Consider the following 23,833-nt stretch of genomic DNA (forward strand, 5'->3'; position numbering starts at 1 on the left):
AAACAAGTAAACAACCAATGAGGCAACTAACCAAGCAAGGAACCAACAAAGCAACCTAGCAACCAGCTAACCCACAGAACAAACCAATAACCAACCAACCAATGAATGAATGAATGAATGAAACCTTTATTGTCTGCGAGGTGGACTTTGTCTTGTACTGAGAAAAATAACAAAAACATTTTAACAACATAAAAACAATATTGCTAACCAGCTAAACAGCTCAGTAACCAAGGAAACAGCTGCTTTACAGGTCCTCAGTCACTTTCATTCAGAGATGACTCCGCCCACGTTGAGGCGGAGCTATACTGTAATGGAAACACTAGCACACAGTGGTCTACAGGTGTTATTGACGTACACACTCACCTTGTATGGAGGTGTCATACTGCTGTTTGACACACTCCATCTTCTGACTGTGACTCTCTTCATGATTCTTCTTCTCTGCTTCATGTTGACTCCTCAGCTCCTCCACCTGGACACACACACACACACACACACACACGCACACACACACACGCACACGCACACACACACACACTGACACACACACACACTCACACACACACACACATAAATCGTCAGCTTATCATCAAGCTCAACTTTAGACTTTTGTCTTTTTTTTTTTCCAAATGTTATATTTCAAATTTTGTCATTCTTTTTTCCAAAAAAATGTTGTGTTAACTTTTGTACATTTTTTCCCCCAAAAAATTAGATTTTTCAATTTTTGTCTTTAAAAAAGGAAAATTTAAAAAAAAAAATATTTTTTTTTTTTTTTCAAAAATGTAATGTTTTATAATAAACTTTTGTTAAAAAAAGAAAAATCAAAATGAATGTTTAATCTGAATCTGTTTTTTTGGAGCAGGGTAACATCTAAAACATGGCATGGCCACGTTCCCTGAGGACCAGGGTTGGGAAACAATGGGGCTGTGGAAAATGCATTATGTCTATGAGTGTCCACACAAAGGATTGCAAAACCAGCACATGTGTGTGTGTGTAAGTGTGTTCTTGTACTAGTGGACCACTGAGGACCAGTGAGGGTTTTTAACCAACAAAGTGAGGTCATTTTTACAAAGCGAGGACATTTTGGCCGGTCCTCACTTTGTTTTCATTGAAATCACTTCCTTGTGATTGTAAACATGCTATACTCCAAAAACCCGTACAAAAACCCGTTTTCCAGCTCTGGTGTTTCACACACGTTTTGCTCTGGGGCTCCACCTGCAGACATGTTATGGTACTGCACCCAGTAGTTCTTTATAGATGTAATTGATGAAGTAGATATTTGTAATTGTGTTGATTTATAAAGTGTCTCTCTGACCTGTTGCTCCATCATCATGCGACATTTATCCGCCTCCTCCTGGTACATCTGGTGGACCTTGTCCCATTCTGTTTGGTAGAAACTCCTGAGTCTACAACACACACACACATTTAGACAGTAAAAGAAGAATATTGTGTTTGTGTGAGTGAGCATAGAGGTGAATGCACACCTGTCCTCCAGCTGCACCAGCTCCTCCTTGTGCTGCTCCTCCAGTCTTCTGAGAGCCTCCTCACGACTGAGGCGCACCTCCTCCACCTCCACCTGCAGACGCTCACACGACTGTGTCGACACCACTGCAAGGAGAGGGCGATGAAAGTGAGTGTGTGTGTGTGTGTGTGTGTGTCGGGTCAGAGTGTGTATATGTTTTAAATAACACATGCATACATGGACGTTTTCTCCTGACCTCATGGATGTTGTGATTTAGGCCGTGGTGGTTTGTTATTGTGTATTTAAAAACATAGTTTAATAATATATATTTTCTTCATGAGCTCAGAAGAAGAAGACATTTTTTAAAAATCAGATAAAACAGAGCCTTTAAAATCATATTTACGTGAGGATTATATCAGGGAATATGTCAGAAATATGTACCTGAAAGACACCTGTTTAGCCTGGTTTTAATGACATTTCATGCCATTCTCTGCCTTTTGATTGACTGATTAACTGATTGACTGATTGATTGATTGATTGTCTCCACCTGAGTGTGGCAAACGGTCCTGGAGCCAAAAGTCCATCACAGGTGGAACTTTATATGATGTCATATTCCAGGACATGACAGAACAGTCAGTGCCTCAGCAGGTATTAACAGTTGTTCTGTGTGCGTGTGTGTGTGTGTGTGTGTGTACGTGCGTTCCTCAGCATTCCAACACAACCACATTCCTGTTTAATTACTCTTACTCTTACAGACACCGGGCTCCAAGCCCTGAAACATCTGTAAGTCAGCTCAGAAGTATGCAGCAGCAGCAGCAGCAGCAGCAGCAGCAGCAGCAGCAGCAGCAGCAGCATAAGCAGCAGCAGCAGCAGCAGCAGCAGCATAAGCAGCAGCAGGAGCAGCAGCAGCAGCAGCAGCAGCAGCAGCAGCAGCATAAGCAGCAGCAGCAGCAGCAGCAGCAGCATAAGCAGCAGCAGGAGCAGCAGCAGCAGCAGCAGCAGCAGCAGCAGCAGGAACTATTTGTCAGTGGTCGTCCAGTGGAAGAATAAAAGGATCAGTGCAGCAACACTTTCTATTTCTAAGTGTCTATAAAGTGTTAGCGTGACGTCACTGTTCTACAACCGCGTGCTAACAACTGTGTGTGTGTGTGAGTGTGTGTGTGTTGCCGTGGTGACGAGGACAGCTGAAGGCGTCTCGGACACACTGTGCTTCTTTATCACATGTGTATGTATGTGTATTTTTAATATCACAGGACACGTAACACAGGCCTGTGACAGTGTTGCTGTGTTACTATATTGTATTACTTGTATTTTATTTCCAGTAACTCTTTTATCTCTCTTCTATCTTTGGCGTGAAGCAACTGTGTGAGCGCACAATTTCCTCCAGGATGAATAAAAATATTCAGATATCCTGTTTTTAAAGTGGCAGTGATTGCGAAGACTGTTTTCCTGAGGTTAGTGAATAACTCAATAAAGTTGTAACACAGAATAAGATCAGTTTAAAGATAGATTTCTGCATTAAAATGCATTAAACAGCTGACAAATAAATCATATTAAATGTTTGTTTTATGTCACCTTTAATGACGTCATCTGCTGTAATTATAAATGTCCTATTATATTCTCCTCTGGACTCTGGAAGGAAAAAGGCCACGCATCTTCCGGGGCTGCAAATATTTCACAATAAAAGCATGGTGGGGAAAAAACAGAAGTGCTTTTACTTTGGAACAGGACGGTTTAATGGCCAGATAAACATATGTTAAAATCCGTGTAGATTAGAGAGCATTTTCCACCGTGAGATTAATACAGTTTAACAGATTTTGTTATTTAATCTAATCTAATCTATTAGATCTCCTGTAAAATCATCCATTTATTCATTTATTGAGCGTATTACGCGTGCAAAGTTAAGCTGTGATTTTCACAATAAGAGTTACGCAGAGCTGCACTAACACGCATTACAGTGTGATTACTGTAAACTATTAAAGAAGTGAACGTTAACCAGGACAGGAACAGGTTGTTCCTGTGTGTGCGTGTGTGTGTCTTGTGAAAACAACGTACAATAACAATTTAAAAAGACACACCTGCACACAACAATAAAGAAATATGCCACACGTGTGTGTGTGTGTGTGTGTGTGTGTGTGAGGTGTTTTTGGTTTTGTACACGCTCTTAGTCGTCTGTGCTTTGTCTCACTGACAGTTGAATGACAGTCTGTCAAACCACTGTCTGCTGAGAACGAACACACCTCAAACACACACACACACACACACACACGAACACATGTTATTTATAGGACTTGATATGAGGTGACTGTGTGTGTGTGACATCAATACCAGCAGTAAAAATGATAATAATAGGTGGTTTTTGTGTGGTTGAACACGGAGGAGGTTTGGAAACTGTACAAAACCTGGTGTTGAATGTGTCGTCATGTTAGCTGCTGTGTTTCCTTCTTCTTCTGAGCTTTAGAAGCTAAGTGCTCGTCATACAGTACGTATTTTCATGGGTCTCGACAACCACGCAGCATTTACTGAACATATCACCTTAACGTGAAGGGAAGCTGCACTGTCTCCACCTGTGTTCCCACCTCTCAGGGAAATCACTCAAATTAAAATCCACTTTCAACCTCCCACGGTTAATCAGTGGGAAGACATAATTAAAGACATCCAAAGAATGGAACTAATGACGTTTAGTCTCCCCTCTGGGAAAAATGGAGCGCTTATATCTCAAGTAGAGGTGATAACCAACCTTAATGCTATACATATTCTGGTTTTAAGACAATGATTATAATGCTATAACTTTTGAGAACCCCACGGTTCTCTCATGTTTTGTTCCCATGAGTGTCCGTATGTATTTGTGTAACTGTGTATATATAAATAAGTATTCGATTATTTAGACATACAAATGTGAGTGAACACGTATACTCGCCAGATCAGGTGTACAGACATGTATACATATACTCTTTTGTTATTATTCTTTTCCTTTTTGTACCTACAAGAGCACTAAACTGCTAGCATTTGTACACTAATGTTGCCCTAATGCTTTGTGAAAAAATAAAGGATTAAAAAAATATATATATATATATATATATATATATTAATAACTTATTGCTCAGTTGAACGATTCTGTCTGCATCACAGTTGAAATCACAGAGCCCTAAGTTCCGCCTAAACAAACTAAACACACCACAGGAAGTCAATGTTTCTGTGGTGTAACTTTAGCGGTGCTTTTATTTTGACATGTCTCCACAGCTCGCTCACAGACTGTCCATCTTGCTGTGATGACACAGTGAGAGCGGAGCGCAAAACAGACGGTCAGTATCACAAACATCAAAACTGACCCCGAGTCAGTTCTGCTCCACTTAACTCTTTGATACGGCGGAGATCAGAGTCTGTAAATGAACTTGAGTCGGTGTTAATGTGTAATCTCATAAAAACTCATGAGGTCAGCTGACCGACATGTGCGCACACACACACACACTCACACACTCGCACACACACAGCTCAGAGCAGCAGCAGCTGCAGGAAAATCCACCAGAAATAAACACCAGGGTTTGAATATCTGTTGACCCGTCCCTGATAACCTTTGTGTGCAGTGTGTGTCATATGCAAATGCTGTGTGTGTGTGTGTGTGTGTGTGTGTGTGTGTGTGTGTGTGTGTGTGTGTGTGTGTGTGTGTTCTTGTACTTGCACCATACTGAGGACCAGTGAGGGTTTTTAACCAACAAAGTGAGGAAATTTTTACGGAGTGAGGACATTTTGGTCGGTCCTCACTTTGTTTTCATTTAAATCACTTCCTTAGGTTGCTATAACATGCTATACTCTGTTTGTCAAAAAAAAAAAAAAAATTCAAATTTTGGACGACATAGTATATAGTATGACTTTTTTTGTCAAATTTTGGACCAAACATTTTGCGTCAAATTTTGGACCAAACATTTTGCGTCAAATTTTTTTTCAAATTTTGGAACAAACATTTTGTGTCCATTTTTTTTCTTCAAATTTTGGACCAAAAATGTTGCGTCAATCTTTTTTTCAGATTTTTGACCAAACTTTTTGGGTCAAATTTTTTTTTTCAAATTTTGGACCAAAAATTTTGCGTCAATCTTTTTTTCAGATTTTTGACCAAACTTTCTGGGTAAAATTTTTTTTTTCAAATTTTGGACCAAAAATTTTGCATCAATTTTTTTCACATTTTGGATGTCAGTATAGTATGACGTTTTTGTCAGATTTTGGGTCAATTTTTTTTTTCAAATTTTGGACTAAAAATTTTGGGTCAAATTTTAGTAGTAGTCATTCATGAAGTAGATATTTGTAATTGTGTTGATTTATAAAGTGGAAATGCTGGTCCTCACTTTGTCACTTCTTTTACCCGGTCCTCAGTATGCAGCAAGTACAAGAATGTGTGTGTGTGTGTGTGTGTGTGTGTGTGTGTGTGTCTTACCCAGCTCGTCGCGGAGGTTTGCCAGTTGCAGCGACAGCTCCTTCTTCTGCTTCAAAGACTCCTCGCGCTGCACGAGAGACAACAGACGCGTTTAAACTCACATTCAAACACGTGCACATACATATTGATATTATACTTACACTCATTAAATTGTGTATATTTTCATTTTTCTAACCCTTAAAATACTCGTTTCTTTACGCAATACGACCACTTTTAATCATTTATATCTAATTTCACTCCAGTAGAGACGATCCAATCCAATACTATAATAAACAATGTGATTAAATGTTTCTGTGTTTTTGTGGTGGAAAGTAACGAAATACATTTAATCAAGTTTCTGTATTGAGTAATTTTTTTGGTGTATTTTGTATTTTTTAAGTACAATTTAAAATCAGGATTTTGTATTTTACTTGAGTACGTATTGACTCAAGTATTGTACTTAGTTACTTTATAAATCCTATCCGTTACTGAGTAAAAATAAAAATTCAGCACAATGAAGATGTACAGGGGGGAAATATACACACAAATACACGCCAAAAGTGACGTCATATCCTGTGTCGCGCCGGGCGTGAGCTCCAAAATACTTTTGGATTTCTGACCTTGTCATATTTCTACTACCCTCACACCCCACCACGCAAAGTACCTAAGTAACTTTTACTTAAAGTACATTTCAAATGAACTACTTTTTACTTCTACTTGAGTACATTTTCAGATGACTACTTTTGCTTCTTCTTGAGTAATAGTTCATCAAAGTATTGGTACTTTTACTTGAGTACAATATTTGAGTACTTTTTCCACCTCTGTCAGGAGGAAACTAAAGAAAAACAAACCAAAGTTCTCAGACAGAACATTATGATCCTGTGTGAAGGAATTCCCCACGACACAGAAACGACATTTACAACGTGTGCTGCTGCTGCTGCTGCTGCCTCCTCACCCTGTCACTTTCACTCACACACACACACACACACACACACACACACACGCACACACAGTCATAAAACCCATGTGTTTAAGTCGAGGAGCAGGCGACAAAGAAAGTTAGAAAACAGGAGTGATAACAGAGAGAGAGAGAGAGAGAGAGTGGAGTCCACGCTGTTTCATAACTGTCCTCACGACCAGAGGACAGCACACACACACACACACACACACACGAGCAGGAAAACATCCTGTCAGATCACACACACACACACACACACACACACACACACGTGAACACACACCTTGCGTTTCTTCTTGCGTCGATTAGGCAGAACCTTCCCGGGCTGTGCATGGGCTTTGCTGGCTGTGGCACCCATGACTTACACCGACACTGACACACACACACACACACTGACACTGACACACACACACACTCACACACACACACACACACACACTCACACACACACTCTCCCTTGCGTTCCACTTCTTCCTCTCACTCTCCCTCTCTCTCTGTAACTACTATCAGAAGTGGAAGTCACTGTGTCCTCCTTCATGGAACTCCCTCTCCACCACTGTCCTGCCTCCTCCTCCTCCTCCTCCTCCTCCTCCTCCTCCTCCTCCTCCTCCTCCTCCTCCTCACTGTTTGATGGAGGAATGTGAGTTATTTCAGCTCCACCTTTCTTTTCTTCATCCCCTCATTCTTATCTCTCTCTCTCGTTCTCCTCTGTCACACAGAAATGCAAAGTTTACAGTGAAAGAACTTCAGGGTTTCTCTGTTTTTTCAATGTCAAATAACCAAAGAGATTCATTTTTTTTTAAACTTAACAAAATCTATTCCATTCACTTACAAAAACAAATAGATTAACTGTAAAATTAATGAATAATTTAAACATATTTAGTCACTTTCACACACGTTATTTTGTTCAAACGAGGGATGTGAGAGTTTATTTATCTGTGTATAAAAATACATAAAATAAGAATAATGTAATTCATCTAAACAAGACCACAATTAATCATTAATACTCTCATAATGTCATTTGATTTTCCAAAGAGAAACTAACTATCTTTAATTATTCCAGACATAAACACAAAAAACAGTGTAAATGAAGCACTCAAGTCTGGATATGTCATTAAAATAGTCTGAAAGTAAACTTTCTCACACTGAAAAATAAGAACGCCTTTATCGTACGTGAGGCACATTTCAGACTGGAAAACAGCAGACATGAGGAATTTCACAACACATTGGAGATGAAGGTTGCCATGGTAACACACACACACACACGTTTGTGCTTCGTGGAAATGAGACACAAATCTCGTTTGGATTTTATGAACCACACAAATCTGAGTTGTTAAGTCAAGAAAACTGTCATTTGTCATCACTAAACGCACAAAACAGACACTGAAACCTCATCGGTGAGGGCAGAATATTCAGATTTTTAACAAAACAAGCAGTTCCACACCCACACCCACACCCACATCCACACCCCCAGCCACAGCCCACCCCCCAGGGCAAAGCAGCTCTGCCTCCAGTCTTCAGTTGATATTCACAGAGCGACTCAGATTAGATAACAGTGGAATTCATGCTTTAGTTACACAGCGTTTGGGGCTCGATCTGCAGCTGTTGCATTCCCCCACCACCACTGATCCCTCCTCTCTTACTCTGACACCCCCTCACCCCCTCACCCCCTCACCCCCTCAGCCTTCCACCAGCCTGCTCGTCCAATCGTCCAATGTTAACATGACGTCAGAGAAATCTAATTATAGTCACAAAAACTAGACTTTTAAAATACACGGTAACATGTTAGCGTACTTTATCATCACAGCAGACGCCATTGAAAGCTGCCATGTTTTCCCCCCCGTTTATGTTCATACGTGTGCAACATTTGTGAGCAACTGTACGTTAGCTCATCAACACGCAGTGTTTCCCCAACCCTGGTCCTCGGGGGGCGCGGCCATGCCATGTTTTAGATGTGGCCCTGCTCCAAAAAACACCTGATTCAGATGAAACATAAAAAAAAAATTTCTTTAACAAAAGTTGAAACATTACATTTTTGGGAAAAAAAGTTGAAACATTACATTTTTGGGAAAAAAAATTAAAAAAAATTTTGAAACTTTTTACAAAAGTTGAAATACAACATTTTTGGAAAAAAATTGACAAAAGTTGAAATATAGAAAAAGTTTGAATTTTTTTTTTGAAAAAAGTTTAAATAGATTTTTTTTTTTTTTTTTACAAAAGTTGAAATACAACATTTTTGGAAAAAAATTGACAAAAGTTGAAATATAGAAAAAGTTTGAATTTTTTTTTTGAAAAAAGTTTAAATAGATTTTTTTTTTTACAAAAGTTGAAATATAGAAACAGTTTGAATTTTTTTTTGAAAAAAGTTTAAACAGATTTTTTTTTTACAAAAGTTGAAATACAACATTTTTGGAATTGACAAAAGTTGAAAGTTGAGCTTGATGATGAGCTGATGATTTATTTGAATCAGGTGTTTTTTGGAGCAGGGCAACATGTAAAACATGGCATGGCTGCGTTCCCTGAGGACCAGGGTTGGGAAACACTAGTTTATAGCGTGTAGAGAACAGGTTGCTCTTTTTATGAAGAGATCAAATGAATATGGATCAGAATTGAGCTGAACAACAACAACATTTGGCCAAAGATAATTGCCCGGTCGCTGACGTGGAGCATCGTCGTCGACAGATAGATTTGCTCCCAACGGCCTGCGATGTGTTTACATGCTTAGCTGCTAAAGTCGCGTTGACCTGCGTCGTAACAGGTAACCTGCAAACAGCAAAACAAACGCACGCTATCCGATAAATCACTCTGTGTTTGTGTACGAGGACGGTTGGTTTATCCAAGCTCAAACCACAGCTGCTGTGCAAACCGTGAAGACTCTGTCTGTACACATGTGACTGCACCTCCGCCACAATAAAAGCTGCTGCTGCTGCTGCTGTCGCTCACCACAAACACACACACTCTATCTAATCAGAGCGCCGGAGTTGTGTAACAATGTACAATCGCACACACGCGCGTCCTCAGAGAGTGTGTGAAACACACGGGGAGGTCGTTATCAGCTAAGAAGCTCATTATCTGTGGAATAACCAGTTATCACACCAGATACGCCCTCATGTGGAGACAATGAATGAATGAATGAATGAATGAATGAACGAAAACAATCATGGCATCACAACATTACAATTACGACTCTCATGGAAAACACAGCTTTACCGACTGTTCGTAACGCACTGGAGGGGGAGGAGTCACGTTGATCAACGCCACACAGGGTTTTCGATCACTTTTAAACGCCACAACATTCCTCTAAAAGCCGTCATCAGCCTGTGTCTTAAAGCTGGAGTTAGCCGTGATGGTCCGTGTTTGACGTACTCAAAGATATTTTTATTGAGTTTTTGCACAAATATATAAAGTTATTGTATATAAAGTGCACCATCAAAACAAAGGACAAGGAAAAAAGCACACAACGAGAAAACTTATCTCGCCAGACACACCAAATAAATAGAAAACATAAACCAATTGTGCTTAATTCCTGGAGTAAAACAGGTAGCAGCTGAAAGTCGGGTTCTACTCTGATAAAGTACAATAAAGTAAAACAAGATGGAGAAGTAAATATACACACATCACACTCCAACCCGTGGTTTGGGAAAACGGATCGAATTCAATTGACTTTTTATCTTAACTTTTTAATTTCTATTAATTTCTTTGTTTGGTTTTTAATTTCTTTGCTTAACCTCATGCAATTATATACATATACAGTGTATATATATATATATATATATATATATATATATATATATGGTTTTTAATAATTTGGTACCTAAGAAATCTCAAATGGCACAGATGATGCCGAAAGTGAGAACGCCCAGACATCTCTTTACTAAAACCTCTGTAATTTCACTCTGCTTCACTTCAGCAGCATCAGACTTTGCACAGCTCATGTCCACATGTTGTTACATGACCTCCATGTGTTTTTAAGCTCCTACTGCATATTTTAACGGTGATATTTGCTTTAAAATGCAATATTTTTTTAGGCGAGATAAAAAAATCCTTCAGTTATGCTGTGTTCCATGTACATTTACTCTGACACAGTGGCATCTACAGTAAAACTTACGCCTCTGGTGGAATCTCACAAGTAGTATCTTTATTTTGATACCAAGATAATACACGTAGAGCTCGTAACTGCAGATGTTTACTCTATTTAGTTTGGGCATGTCATTTTCGAGCAGGAACTCCAAAAAGAGGGTCAGGGAAATCCATGTCTGGGACTCATCCCGGTGCCTGTCCACAGACCGAGCAGCTCACTACAGTGAGAATTGAACTTTAACCTTTACGTTTTGGTCATATGAGGGAGAGATGTTTCTTAAAAACATGAACTTTCAATACAACGAACAACAGAAGAGCTGCACACACTGGTGCTGTAGCGTCACGTGAAGCTGGGCGTGGACTAAAAACAGCCATTACTGAACTCTTCCTCCACAAACACCACTGTAAATAGCAACACGGCAACAACTGCAGAGTTATGTGATAATAATAGGCTGCGGGTGGTTTTTGCCAAAGGGGACGGATGGCGTGCACATAAATTGAACTTCTTTACACCCCCACCACAAACACCCCCCATCCCCCTGTCCCAATTTACCATCGTATTTACATGCACAAACACATCCACCGTGACTTAAAGGCACAAAATATGGAGCCATAAGAAGCCTGTGAGTGAGACAGAGACTCAGTACGAGGTCTATCAAGTATACACACATGTATACTGCAGAGAGTCACGACAGTTAGTCCAGATTAACGGCAGAAAGTCACCGCAGAGTGAGTCCCTGTGACAAGTATAATCCAGGCTTCATTCCCACATGGTCTGTCCTGCAGCGACTTCATGAAAACAGCCAGTGCAGAAAGTGAACACAGCCTTATTTATATCTGTGTCTGAGTTGTTGTTGTAATATTTAGACTTGAAATTAATCAACTATTTTGATAGTTTGAAGCTTTTTTCATGATTAAAACAAGATTTCGGATCGTTTTAGCTTCTTAAATGTGAATATTTTCTTTGTTTCTTTGCTCCACATCAACAAAGAAATCATTCAAACTGAATAATTTTGGTTTGTGGACAAAACGAAGACATTCAAGAACATCATTTAACATTTTTTTAACAATTGATTTATCGAGAAAATAATTGACAGATCAATCGATTACAAAAATAATCCTTAGTTGCAGCTCTAGTAATATTTAATATCAAAGCCATTAGTTTGCATTATGGACAGTTTCCACTCCACAGCAGCAGGTGGCAGTGTGTCACACACAGTGTTCTTACCTCAGAGAAGAGATACTGGATCACTGTAGCCAGAGCCTCCACTCTCTTATTCCCCTGCAGGAGCAGCCTCTTCAGCTGGACCATGGCCTGGTTCTTCTTCTCTGCCTGCTCTTTGCTCTGGCTCTGGTTCTGGTTCTGGTTCTGGTTCTGTTTGGCTGTGACTGTTGTTGTGACGTCTGTCGCCGCAGACCTGGCCACAGCGGGTTTGAAAGCATTCTGCAGGCGGGATGCAGGTTTGGGGCTGGACCGTGACCCGGTTCTCCCTTTGAACCCAGGTCCAGAGGCTCCTGTGGTGCAGGACTCAGCGACTGGTACATCTGGTACCTGGGAATAAACACACAACACATACTGTCAAGATGGACGCTACACAAAAGAAACAGATTCTAAAAAAATATGTGTGTATGTATACATAATTTCTATATAATTATATATATATATACACATATATATAATTAACACATATATATAATTAGATAAATGGAAAAAAATACACAATGTATATCAATATGCATATCTATATATTTTATTAATCTATATATAATTATAAAAAATAGGAGAGTATATATAAAATACTATATATATGAAAAAATACATATATAATATAAAAAAATACATAATGCAAAAAATACATAATGTATATGTATATTAATATATACATATTTTATTAATCTATATATAATTACCAAAAAAATAGGAGAGTATATATAAAATACTATATATATTTATATGTATATATATATAATTAAATACCAGGAAAATTCTAATAGAAAATTTAAATTTACAAGTTGTTTAAAATATTTGGATCAAGGTAAATAAATGCGAAATGTAAAATCTGGATGTTCAGCAGTTTGCCGGGGTAAACGCTCCTTGTCCCCGCCCCTGCTGCACTGCTTGTGTATATACAAAACAAGTGCTCCCTCACTCAGGTCTGATGGTTTCCTTCCATTCGTCGTGAGAACACGGAATTAACCAAAAGTCATGGGGCGTTCCAGAAACAGATAAATAAATATGATGGATATATGATGAATGGATATTGTATTTTAGCTGAGTCATATTGAGGGCTGTTTGATGGGAGGAGAATATTTGTCACACAGTTGGAAAATGTCTATAACGACTGAATCAGACTGATGTGTTGAGTTTGTGGAGGTACGGTGGCATTTAGACACTCGTAAATACAACACATAAGAGTCAGCCGTGCTGTTAAGAGCTGGTTATCTGCACCGAAACGAGGTCTGACGGCGAGTGCGAACGAGAAGACGGGCGGAAAGAGTGATGTGGATCACGACTTTGATTGAACAATCATTCAACAACCGAGGATGGAGCTACATCGGCACGGTAAACACTGTGACATTCAAACAAAACAAGAGAGCGTACCAGGTCAGGCTGAGGCTGCGGGCGGTGGACTGCTGCTGATGCTGCTGCTGATGATGATGCTGCTGCTGATGCTGTGACCTGTGAACTGCTGCTGTTGGTGTTGTTGGGTCTCGTCGGCGCCTCCCTGGGTTTGTTTTTGTCCACTGCAAGAGAACGACGACCTCTTAGTTTGCGTGTGGCCGGAGCGACATTCAACATGGTGTGTCCTCACACACACACACACACATGGTCAAACACAGCATCAACAAACATCAATGTAAACACACACACACACGTTCACGCTCATCCAGCAACTGAGAATACGCCCTATTGACTGTGCAAGGCTGAGACAGATGCATCATGGGATTGTGTGGTAATGATGTGTGTGTGTGTGTGTGTGTGTGTGTGTGATGGGTCGAGGTTGTGCATTAAGGAGTGCATTACCAGAGACGAAGCAATTAGAGAGACTTTCTTCTGCCTTTACTGAAGCTACACCGAATCAATACTTTTCATTATATTCTCAAAAACTGTGACAGAATGTTCCACCAACGGAATTTCAAAATAAATCACACGGACTGTACGTTGGCGAGCCAGAGAATACACTCAATACACTTAATTAATAATCACGTTATTCACTGTTGGTCCGCAAGTACAGGACCCCCGTGCCATAACCATCAGACTGTACCACTCCTCTTTGGGGGGGGGGGGGGGGGGGTGCAAACAAAACAAACAGTACAAACTAATCTGAATGTGCATAATCACAACATACAAAACGTGCAATAACCACCACCAAAACTCATAAAACATGTGCAATAAACATGGGGAATACGGGGTACCTGTGTGTATGTATGTATAAATATATATATACACATTTGTATATATGTGTGTAGATACATATATTTGTGTGTGTATGTATGGGTGTGTATATATATATATATATTTTATTTATATCTTATGGTGTTGGGTAACTGGGGTGTTTTTTCTTTCCTGTCTACTGTAAATAATTTTAATTTAACAGTGATGTGTGTGAATGCTGGAATTGTTAATTTCCCAGAAGGCATCGCCCAAAGGGATTAATAAAGTCTTATGTCTGTTTGTGGAGTCTTAAGTGGAGTTTCAAATTAAAACCACCCTACCATTCACACACCATTGACAAAAATGTTGCTTATTTAATTCACTACAGGTACTGCAGGTACTGCAGGTACTGCAGGTAGGTATAATACAAAAAGGTACGTCAGGACACCACGTAATCAAACATGTCTTCTTTAAAACACAGAGAACACAACTTCATTCTTATCCCCTAAAGGCAGAGCACACCCCTCAGGCTGGGTGTGCTCTGCCTTTAGCGACACGATCAGATCGTTTATAACTTCCTTGTTTGTTGTGCCACCATGGTCAGATTCACAGCACAGGGAGCATCACAGTGGACTTAAGATATTTTCATATGCTTTTGTTATTTTATCACTTAAACTCAAAGGAAATATGGGACTGAAGGTATTTTCTCACTAGGGTTGACAACCGTTCTGTGACATAAGGATTTGTTCCATATTTGAAAGATAAATGTGTTGAACAGGTAAGGAAAACACTTTGTCCCTTATTTTTAAGTCTGTGAAATTTTTATCATTATACATTTTTTTATATTGTTATTATTATTGTAAATTATTGAAGATTGCGTGATTTATGGCCCCGTAATGAATTACAGTTGATAGTTTTAATCTAGCAGCGACTAAGCTTGTTAAATGTTTATTGGACATTACTGGATACAGACCAATAAGTGTAAACTGTACAACTGTATTTACTATGTCATCTAATTTTGGATGACATAGTGACACAGTATAGTATGATGGTTATGGCCAATTTTGGCGTTGAAGGTTTTTCCCCAAAAATTGTCACATTTTGGACGACATAGAATAGTACAACGTTTTTGTCAAATTTTGGACCAAAAATGTATTTTGAATTTTTTTTTTCACATTTTATACGACATAGTATAGTACGTCATTTTTGTCAAATTTTGGACCAAAAACTTTTTTCCCCAAAAATTGTCAAATTTTGGACCAAAAATTAACTTTCTCACTTTCATCGCGCTACGGGTAGACGCGCAGTTTATGAACAGGCAAGGCGGCGGTGTTATAATCATAACATTAACAGTCACTGTCTAACTAACGGGGACACAGACAGCAGCTAACATTAGCGTCAGAATGCTAGCTGACGCTAACGCTAACTAGTAGAAGCAGTGCTTCAAAGGTGCTGATGAGGAATTTCCTGCTGTGGGTTTAGTAAGAAAACTATTTAACTTCTATACTTTATATTTTGTTTATAATGTGAGTTATTTACAGTGCAATGTGTAGGTTTTTAAAAAAGGTTTTTCAAAGTTATTTACAGTATTTTATTTTTTCTATTTATTTATATTGTCTTATAATGTGGGTTCTTGACAATGTAATGTTTTTTTTTTTACTAAGTTTGTATAAGTTTTTACAAGTTATTTACAGTATTTTATTGTTCTTTACATTTATATTTTCAAACACATGCTTTTGTTTAAATACTGTCAATGAAGTCATGATGTCGTTTTGTTTCTTTCTCCCCACAGACGATGGCTCCTTTCAGTAAACTGGCGTGTGCAAAAATAAGTGCTCTCTGCATCGCCATCACTTTTATCGCATTATTATACGTAATTGTTTTTGAGCTACCGCCTCCTTTGTGTGCAACTACATCTGCAGTAGCTGACGAACGAACCTCGAAAGGCACGGTTCCCGTTGAAAAGCCCCTCGTCCTGCTGTGGTTCTGGCCTCTTGATATAAAGTTTGATTTCGAAATCTGCTCAACCTACTACAACATTAGTAGCTGCACACTGACTGATGATAGATCCATGTACAGCAAAGCAGATGGAGTCATCATCTTCCACAGAGCTATCAACGGGGAGGCAAGTAACCTTCCCCAGGAGCCACGTCCATCTTTTCAGAAATGGATCTGGTTCCAGATGGAATCTCCGACAAACACATGGAGGATACCGGGTTTGGAAAACCTGTTCAACCTGACACTGGGCTACAGGCGAGAGGCCGGCGTTGTGGTGAGGAACGAGGTGACTATAAAGGAAGAAGAGATGAAGGACAGCTTTGTTCTGCCCAAGAAAGACAAACTGGTGTGTTGGATTGTCAGTAACAACGCCTGGAGCACTGGAACTGGTACAAGAGAGACCTATTACAGCGAACTGGTCAAACACATACACGTTGAAATGTTTGGTTCTGCGCATACAGGCGGTCGGTTGAGCTTTGAAGACTATTACCCAACCCTTGCTACTTGTAAGTTTTACCTCGCATTTGAGAACTCGCTCCACAAGGACTACTTTGTGGAGAAGGTCAACGGGCCCTTAGTTGCAGGGGCGGTCCCTGTAGTCATGGGTCCACCAAGAGAAAACTACGAGCAGTTTATTCCCAACGGCTCCTTCATTCACGTCAATGATTTCCCCGACCCCAAATCACTGGCAGAGTTTCTACAGCAGCTGGACAAGGACGACGACGCGTACATGGGTTATTTTGAGTGGAGAAAGTACTACGACGTTGTTCCTCATCTTTTGTCAACGGAGAATGAATTCATTCAGCCCGTCTGCCTCGCCTGTGACCACATGTCCAAAGACAACGAGTACCATGCAGTCAATGACCTCTATGAGTGGTACTTTATATGAACACTGCTGTGAAATGGTCTTTGTTAGACGTTGGCAGTGAAGAAACGGAACATCTCAGGGTTCCTGGTTGTCCAGTGAATACTCTTAACAAACACTTAATTGGACCGTATCCCTTTTTAGACAACAGCAAGTTTTCCTTTAGCTTGTTAACCGGTATGGGCGTGCATCTTCTGCCTTCCTCAGAACTGACACCCGGGAGATGCTCGCCCAAACCGGTTAACAAGCTAAAGGAAAACTTGCTGTTGTCCAAAAAGGGATTAAGTCCAATTAAGTGTTTGTTAAGAGTATTGTCTAAAACTATTCAATCAGTCGACATCATGACCTTTCACAACATAACTCTAAACAGTTATTTTCAGATGGACTGTTCCGTTTTGTTTTTTGATTTTATTTTATTTACAAACGTAAATCTTTTGTAAATATGAAACGTGATTAAGCTAAGTATTAAGGGGCTGAGTCGCTGTCATGAATGTAATATCTACAAGTGTTTCCCATACTTTGAGATGACAGGTGACAAAGCATCATGAGCACATACATGTGCTTGGTTTCACCCAGCTTTTTATAAGCCTGGCGTGCTGCAAGGCTTTACTTGCCCATGTGGGGATAAAACACGTAGAGAAATGATCCAGTCTGCTTTAGATATGAAGAGACCGCTTGGAGACGCAGAGGAGCGAGGAACGGCGCAGGAGAGGGAGAAGGGAACAGCGCAGGGGCGGTGCGCAGAAATAAAAGGACCGATTGTCTGCACCAGATGAGGCAGATGAGGGGGCACTACCACTTTTATGTTTATGTTGCTTTATTTTATTATATAGGTAGAGGGGGCACTACCACTTTTATGTTTATGTTGCTTTATTATTATTTTTTATTTTTGCTTTTAAATGTAACCATTGCATGGCTTGTTTTAAGATTCACTGGCCGATTACTTAATTAATATTTAACTTAAGTGAAAAAAATTTACATTATTTATTTAATTTCAAGAGTGTCTTTTTGTAAGACTCTATAGTTGGTGTTTAAGTATTGTTAATAAATGTCTTACAATATCCACAAAATCTTACAATAACACATAATAGTCATAATTAAAAAAATTCCTGTGAACTTTTATTTATTTATTTATTTTTTACAAAACCGCCGTGGGCCGCCGGTGGGCCCGAGAGGTACCACCGGCCTTAGCAGGTTTCCTGGGGGAAAAACCCTGCATGTGTGAGGAAACTGAGAACAAAAGAAGTCAAAGTATGAGATATGATAAGATCACTTCCTGTTTCCTAGTAAAAGCTTTGCATTATATGGTGGGGTTCTTGGGGAATCCTTTTTAAACATGTGTTCTCTTAGCGTCAGACATCTTTTGTAAACTAAAAGAAATACTTCACATTTAACAATGTTTTCATACGGTAGCGACAACCCCTTGCACTTAGAGATGAACAAAACTTTCATTTTATGATTATTTTTGTCTTCTTATAACCAGCTTGGGGTGGGTGTTGGGTGGGTTTTAAGTTGTGGTAACTGTCAGCTGAATATTTGTATGAGTATCATCTTATAACTAACTGACAACCTAATAAGTTGACTGACATAAAATAATAAATAAATAATCGTGACGTAAATGTGTTCTTCTTCTTCTTCCTTTTTGGAGTTGACAGACTGGACACAGCTTTGGCGTTATTCTGCCCCCTACAGTCTGAAGACGTATCTGCATTTAAGGGGTGTCCCATTTCTAAGTGACAAAATAACCCTCAACACTTGGTTTTGAGGCCAGAGTTAAGATTAAGGGTTGAGCTTGAGGGTTAAGACAGGAATTGGAATTGGCCCTCAGTTTCCCACAATGTCACAAGTTTGGGCTCACTTAAAAACGTCCTTATTTTTGAAGGAAAATCACTTTTTTTTCTATTTATAAGTGGAGTTTCAAATTAAAACCACACTACCATTCACACACACCATTGACAAAAATGTTGCTTATTTAATTCACTACAGGTACTGCAGGTACTACAGGTAGGTATAATACAAAAAGGTACGTCAGGACACCACGTAATCAAGCATGTCTTCTTTAAAACACAGAGAACACAACTTCATTCTTATCCGCTAAAGGCAGAGCACACCCCTCAGGCTGGGTGTGCTCTGCCTTTAGCGACACGATCAGATCATTTATAACTTCCTTGTTTGTTGTGCCACCATGGTCAGATTCACAGCACAGGGAGCATCACAGTGGACTTAAGATATTTTCATATGCTTTTGGTTTTTTTTTCACTTAAACTCAAAGGAAATATGGGACTGAAGGTATTTTCTCCCTAGGGTTGACAACCGTTCTGTGACATAAGGATTTGTTCCATATTTTAAAGATAAATGTGTTGAACAGGTAAGGAAAACACTTTGTCCCTTATTTTTTATAATTAAGTCAGTGCAATTTTCATTGTAATTATTATTATTTTTATTGTTATTATTATTTTAAAGTTCAGGTTGACATTATTGAAGATTGCGTGATTTATGGCGAGATGTAATGTTAAAATTGCGACACGAGGAAACAAAAAAAAAAAATATATATATACTAAAATAAGTCTACTGATTATTAGACTCATAACTGTGCTTTGATTACGACCTGTGCATGCTTCATACACAGAGTGGAGATCATCTTAATCATAACATAATAATAATAATAATATATAGAGTAATAGTTTCACCTGCTGTAAGGTTCTACATCAGTCAACATCAGTCCGATGACGTCACGCACAGAATCGCCTCAGCTCACTAAAGAAATGCTAAATAAAGTACCAGGTGCTATCGCTAATGGAAAAAGCAAGTGTCGTGCTGATGAGTTACTGTCACTAACCTATGATTAAGGCTGAGCGATTAATCGATTTTAAATCGAAATGTATTTTATTTTTAGTTTATTTGTTTGGACGATGTTTAAAAAATGAGTTTACAACGTATTAGCTAGCGTCTATTAAAGCTATACTAATCTTAAATTGCTCCCAATAAGCGTACGAGATAAACCCACCAGGTTTTGAAACTCATCATTATTTAATTCTCATATTATTATGATAAAAGTATGACCAATTAAAAAATTCAGACGGAATAAAATTCTGTCTGTCTTCTGTCTTGCGCCTCGCCGATCGCGAGCGTCGCGCGCATCTCTGACAGAGCAGCGTTGCCAAAGTGGCGACTTTGTCGCTAAATCTGCCGACGTTTTGTGGTGTTTGGAGACTCTGACGTGAAAGTACGTATCACAGATTTTTACTCAGTGCTGTGAGACATGCAAGAAACGTCAGTAAAGCTTTAAGTAGCGTGTGGAATAAAACTTTCATAAAGACACTGGAGTCGTCCGCCACACACTCTTAGAAATAAAAGTGCTAAGTAGAACCATACAAGGTTCTTCGGCTTGTTGGTGTGTAAAACATAATTCATTCGTGCACAGTACCCCATATGAATAATGATTTTGTCTTTAGGACAAAAAAATCAAAAATCAGAGCTGACCATCAGTGGTTTCTTTCAGCGATGCTTTTGTTTAAATACTGTCAATGAAGTCATGATGTCGTTTTGTTTCTTTCTCCCCACAGACGATGGCTCCTTTCAGTAAACTGGCGTGTGCAAAAATAAGTGCTCTCTGCATCGCCATCACTTTTATCGCATTATTATACGTAATTGTTTTTGAGCTACCGCCTCCTTTGTGTGCAACTACATCTGCAGTAGCTGACGAACGAACCTCGAAAGGCACGGTTCCCGTTGAAAAGCCCCTCGTCCTGCTGTGGTTCTGGCCTCTTGGCATAAAGTTTGATTTCGAAATCTGCTCAACCTACTACAACATTAGTAGCTGCACACTGACTGATGATAGATCCATGTACAGCAAAGCAGATGGAGTCATCATCTTCCACAGAGCTATCAACGGGGAGGCAAGTAACCTTCCCCAGGAGCCACGTCCATCTTTTCAGAAATGGATCTGGTTCCAGATGGAATCTCCGACAAACACATGGAGGATACCGGGTTTGGAAAACCTGTTCAACCTGACACTGGGCTACAGGCGAGAGGCCGGCGTTGTGGTGAGGAACGAGGTGACTATCAAGGAAGAAGAGATGAAGGACAGCTTTGTTCTGCCCAAGAAAGACAAACTGGTGTGTTGGATTGTCAGTAACAACGCCTGGAGCACTGGAACTGGTACAAGAGAGAGCTATTACAGCGAACTGGTCAAACACATACACGTTGAAATGTTTGGTTCTGCACATACAGGCGGTCGGTTGAGCTTTGAAGACTATTACCCAACCCTTGCTACTTGTAAGTTTTACCTCGCATTTGAGAACTCGCTCCACAAGGACTACTTTGTGGAGAAGGTCAACGGGCCCTTAGTTGCAGGGGCGGTCCCTGTAGTCATGGGTCCACCAAGAGAAAACTACGAGCAGTTTATTCCCAACGGCTCCTTCATTCACGTCAATGATTTCCCCGACCCCAAATCACTGGCAGAGTTCCTACAGCAGCTGGACAAGGACGACGACGCGTACATGGGTTATTTTGAGTGGAGAAAGTACTACGACGTTGTTCCTCATCTTCTGTCAACGGAGAATGAATTCATTCAGCCCGTCTGCCTCGCCTGTGACCACATGTCCAAAGACAACGAGTACCATGCAGTCAACGACCTCTATGAGTGGTACTTTATATGAACACTGCTGTGAAATGGTCTTTGTTAGACGTTGGCAGTGAAGAAACGGAACATCTCAGGGTTCCTGGTTGTCCAGTGAATACTCTTAACAAACACTTAATTAGACTTAATCCCTTTTTAGACAAAAAGCAAGTTTTCCTTTAGCTTGTTAACCGGTATGGGCGTGCATCTTCTGCCTTCCTCAGAACTGACACCCGGGAGATGCACGCCCAAACCGATTAACAAGCTAAAGGAAAACTTGCTGTTGTCCAAAAAGGGATTAAGTCCAATTAAGTGTTTGTTAAGAGTATTGTCGAAAACTATTCAATCAGTCGACATCATGACCTTTCACAACATAACTCTAAACAGTTATTTTCAGATGGACTGTTCCGTTTTGTTTTTTTATTTTATTTTATTTACAAATGTAAAATCTTTTGTAAATATAAACGTGATTAAGCTAAGTATTAAGGGGCTGAGTCGCTGTCATGAATGTAATATCTACAAGTGTTTCCCATACTTTGAGATGACAGGTGACAAAGCATCATGAGCACATACATGTGCTTGGTTTCACCCAGCTTTTTATAAGCCTGGAGTGCTGCAAGGCTTTACTTGCCCATGTGGGGATAAAACACGTAGAGAAATGATCCAATCTGCTTTAGATATGAAGAGACCGCTTGGAGACGCAGAGGAGCGAGGAACGGCGCAGGAGAGGGAGAAGGGAACAGCGCAGGGGCGGTGCGCAGAAATAAAAGGACCGTTTGTCTGCACCAGATGAGGCAGATGAGGGGGCACTACCACTTTTATGTTTATGTTGCTTTATTATTATTTTTTATTTTTGCTTTTAAATGTAACCATTGCATGGCTTGTTTTAAGATTCACTGGCCGATTACTTAATTAATATTTAACTTAAGTGAAAAAAATTTACATTATTTATTTAATTTCAAGAGTGTCTTTTTGTAAGACTCTATAGTTGGTTTAAGTATTGTTAATAAATGTCTTACAATATCCACAAAATCTTACAATAACACATAATAGTCATAATTAAAAAAATTCCTGTGAACTTTTATTTATTTTTTTTTTTTTACAAAACCGCCGTGGGCCGCCGGTGGGCCCGAGAGGTACCACCGGCCTTAGCAGGTTTCCTGGGGGAAAAACCCTGCATGTGTGAGGAAACTGAGAACAAAAGAAGTCAAAGTATGAGATATGATAAGATCACTTCCTGTTTCCTAGTAAAAGCTTTGCATTATATGGTGGGGTTCTTGGGGAATCCTTTTTAAACATGTGTTCTCTTAGCGTCAGACATCTTTTGTAAACTAAAAGAAATACTTCACATTTAACAATGTTTTCATACGGTAGCGACAACCCCTTGCACTTAGAGATGAACAAAACTTTCATTTTATGATTATTTTTGTCTTCTTATAACCAGCTTGGGGTGGGTGTTGGGTGGGTTTTAAGTTGTGGTAACTGTCAGCTGAATATTTGTATGAGTATCATCTTATAACTAACTGACAACCTAATAACTTGACTGACATAAAATAATAAATAAATAATCGTGACGTAAATGTGTTCTTCTTCTTCTTCCTTTTTGGAGTTGACAGACTGGACACAGCTTTGGCGTTATTCTGCCCCCTACAGTCTGAAGACGTATCTGCATTTAAGGGGTGTCCCATTTCTAAGTGACAAAATAACCCTCAACACTTGGTTTTGAGGCCAGAGTTAAGATTAAGGGTTGAGCTTGAGGGTTAAGACAGGAATTGGAATTGACCCTCAGTTTCCCACAATGTCACAAGTTTGGGCTCACTTAAAAACGTCCTTATTTTTGAAGGAAAATCACTTTTTTTTCTATTTATAAGTGGAGTTTCAAATTAAAACCACACTACCATTCACACACACCATTGACAAAAATGTTGCTTATTTAATTCACTACAGGTACTGCAGGTACTACAGGTACTGCAGGTAGGTATAATACAAAAAGGTACGTCAGGACACCACGTAATCAAACATGTCTTCTTTAAAACACAGAGAACACAACTTCATTCTTATCCGC

General features: G+C 39.5%; 3 protein-coding genes across 3 annotated transcripts in view; 2 read left to right on the top strand and 1 right to left on the bottom strand.

Moving 5' to 3' along the window:
• Positions 1-23,833, bottom strand: part of LOC310943593 (uncharacterized protein) — a 57,137-nt gene that overhangs the window by 5,559 nt on the left and 27,745 nt on the right. The window contains exons 8-13 of the mRNA XM_083909208.1: positions 13,511-13,653; positions 12,137-12,460; positions 5,892-5,958; positions 1,482-1,605; positions 1,313-1,403; positions 364-469 (exon numbers count right to left, since the gene is read on the bottom strand). Coding sequence (XP_083765334.1) covers positions 364-469; positions 1,313-1,403; positions 1,482-1,605; positions 5,892-5,958; positions 12,137-12,460; positions 13,511-13,653 — 855 coding nt within the window. The remainder of the gene's footprint in view (positions 1-363; positions 470-1,312; positions 1,404-1,481; positions 1,606-5,891; positions 5,959-12,136; positions 12,461-13,510; positions 13,654-23,833) is intronic.
• On the top strand, positions 16,080-17,171 carry LOC310943537 (4-galactosyl-N-acetylglucosaminide 3-alpha-L-fucosyltransferase 9-like; the record flags this gene model as incomplete). The annotated part of the gene is made up of 2 exons (XM_083909136.1): positions 16,080-16,092; positions 16,207-17,171. The coding sequence occupies 2 exons, from the start codon at positions 16,080-16,082 to the stop codon at positions 17,169-17,171; spliced, it is 978 nt and encodes a 325-aa protein (XP_083765262.1).
• LOC310943660 (4-galactosyl-N-acetylglucosaminide 3-alpha-L-fucosyltransferase 9-like) lies at positions 20,717-21,808 on the top strand (the record flags this gene model as incomplete). The annotated part of the gene is made up of 2 exons (XM_083909296.1): positions 20,717-20,729; positions 20,844-21,808. 2 exons carry the CDS (start codon positions 20,717-20,719, stop codon positions 21,806-21,808), a joined length of 978 nt encoding a protein of 325 aa, XP_083765422.1.

Source organism: Microchirus variegatus (assembly GCF_963457635.1).
Source record: "Microchirus variegatus genome assembly, chromosome: 23".
In the NCBI taxonomy this organism is placed as follows: Eukaryota; Metazoa; Chordata; class Actinopteri; order Pleuronectiformes; family Soleidae; genus Microchirus; species Microchirus variegatus.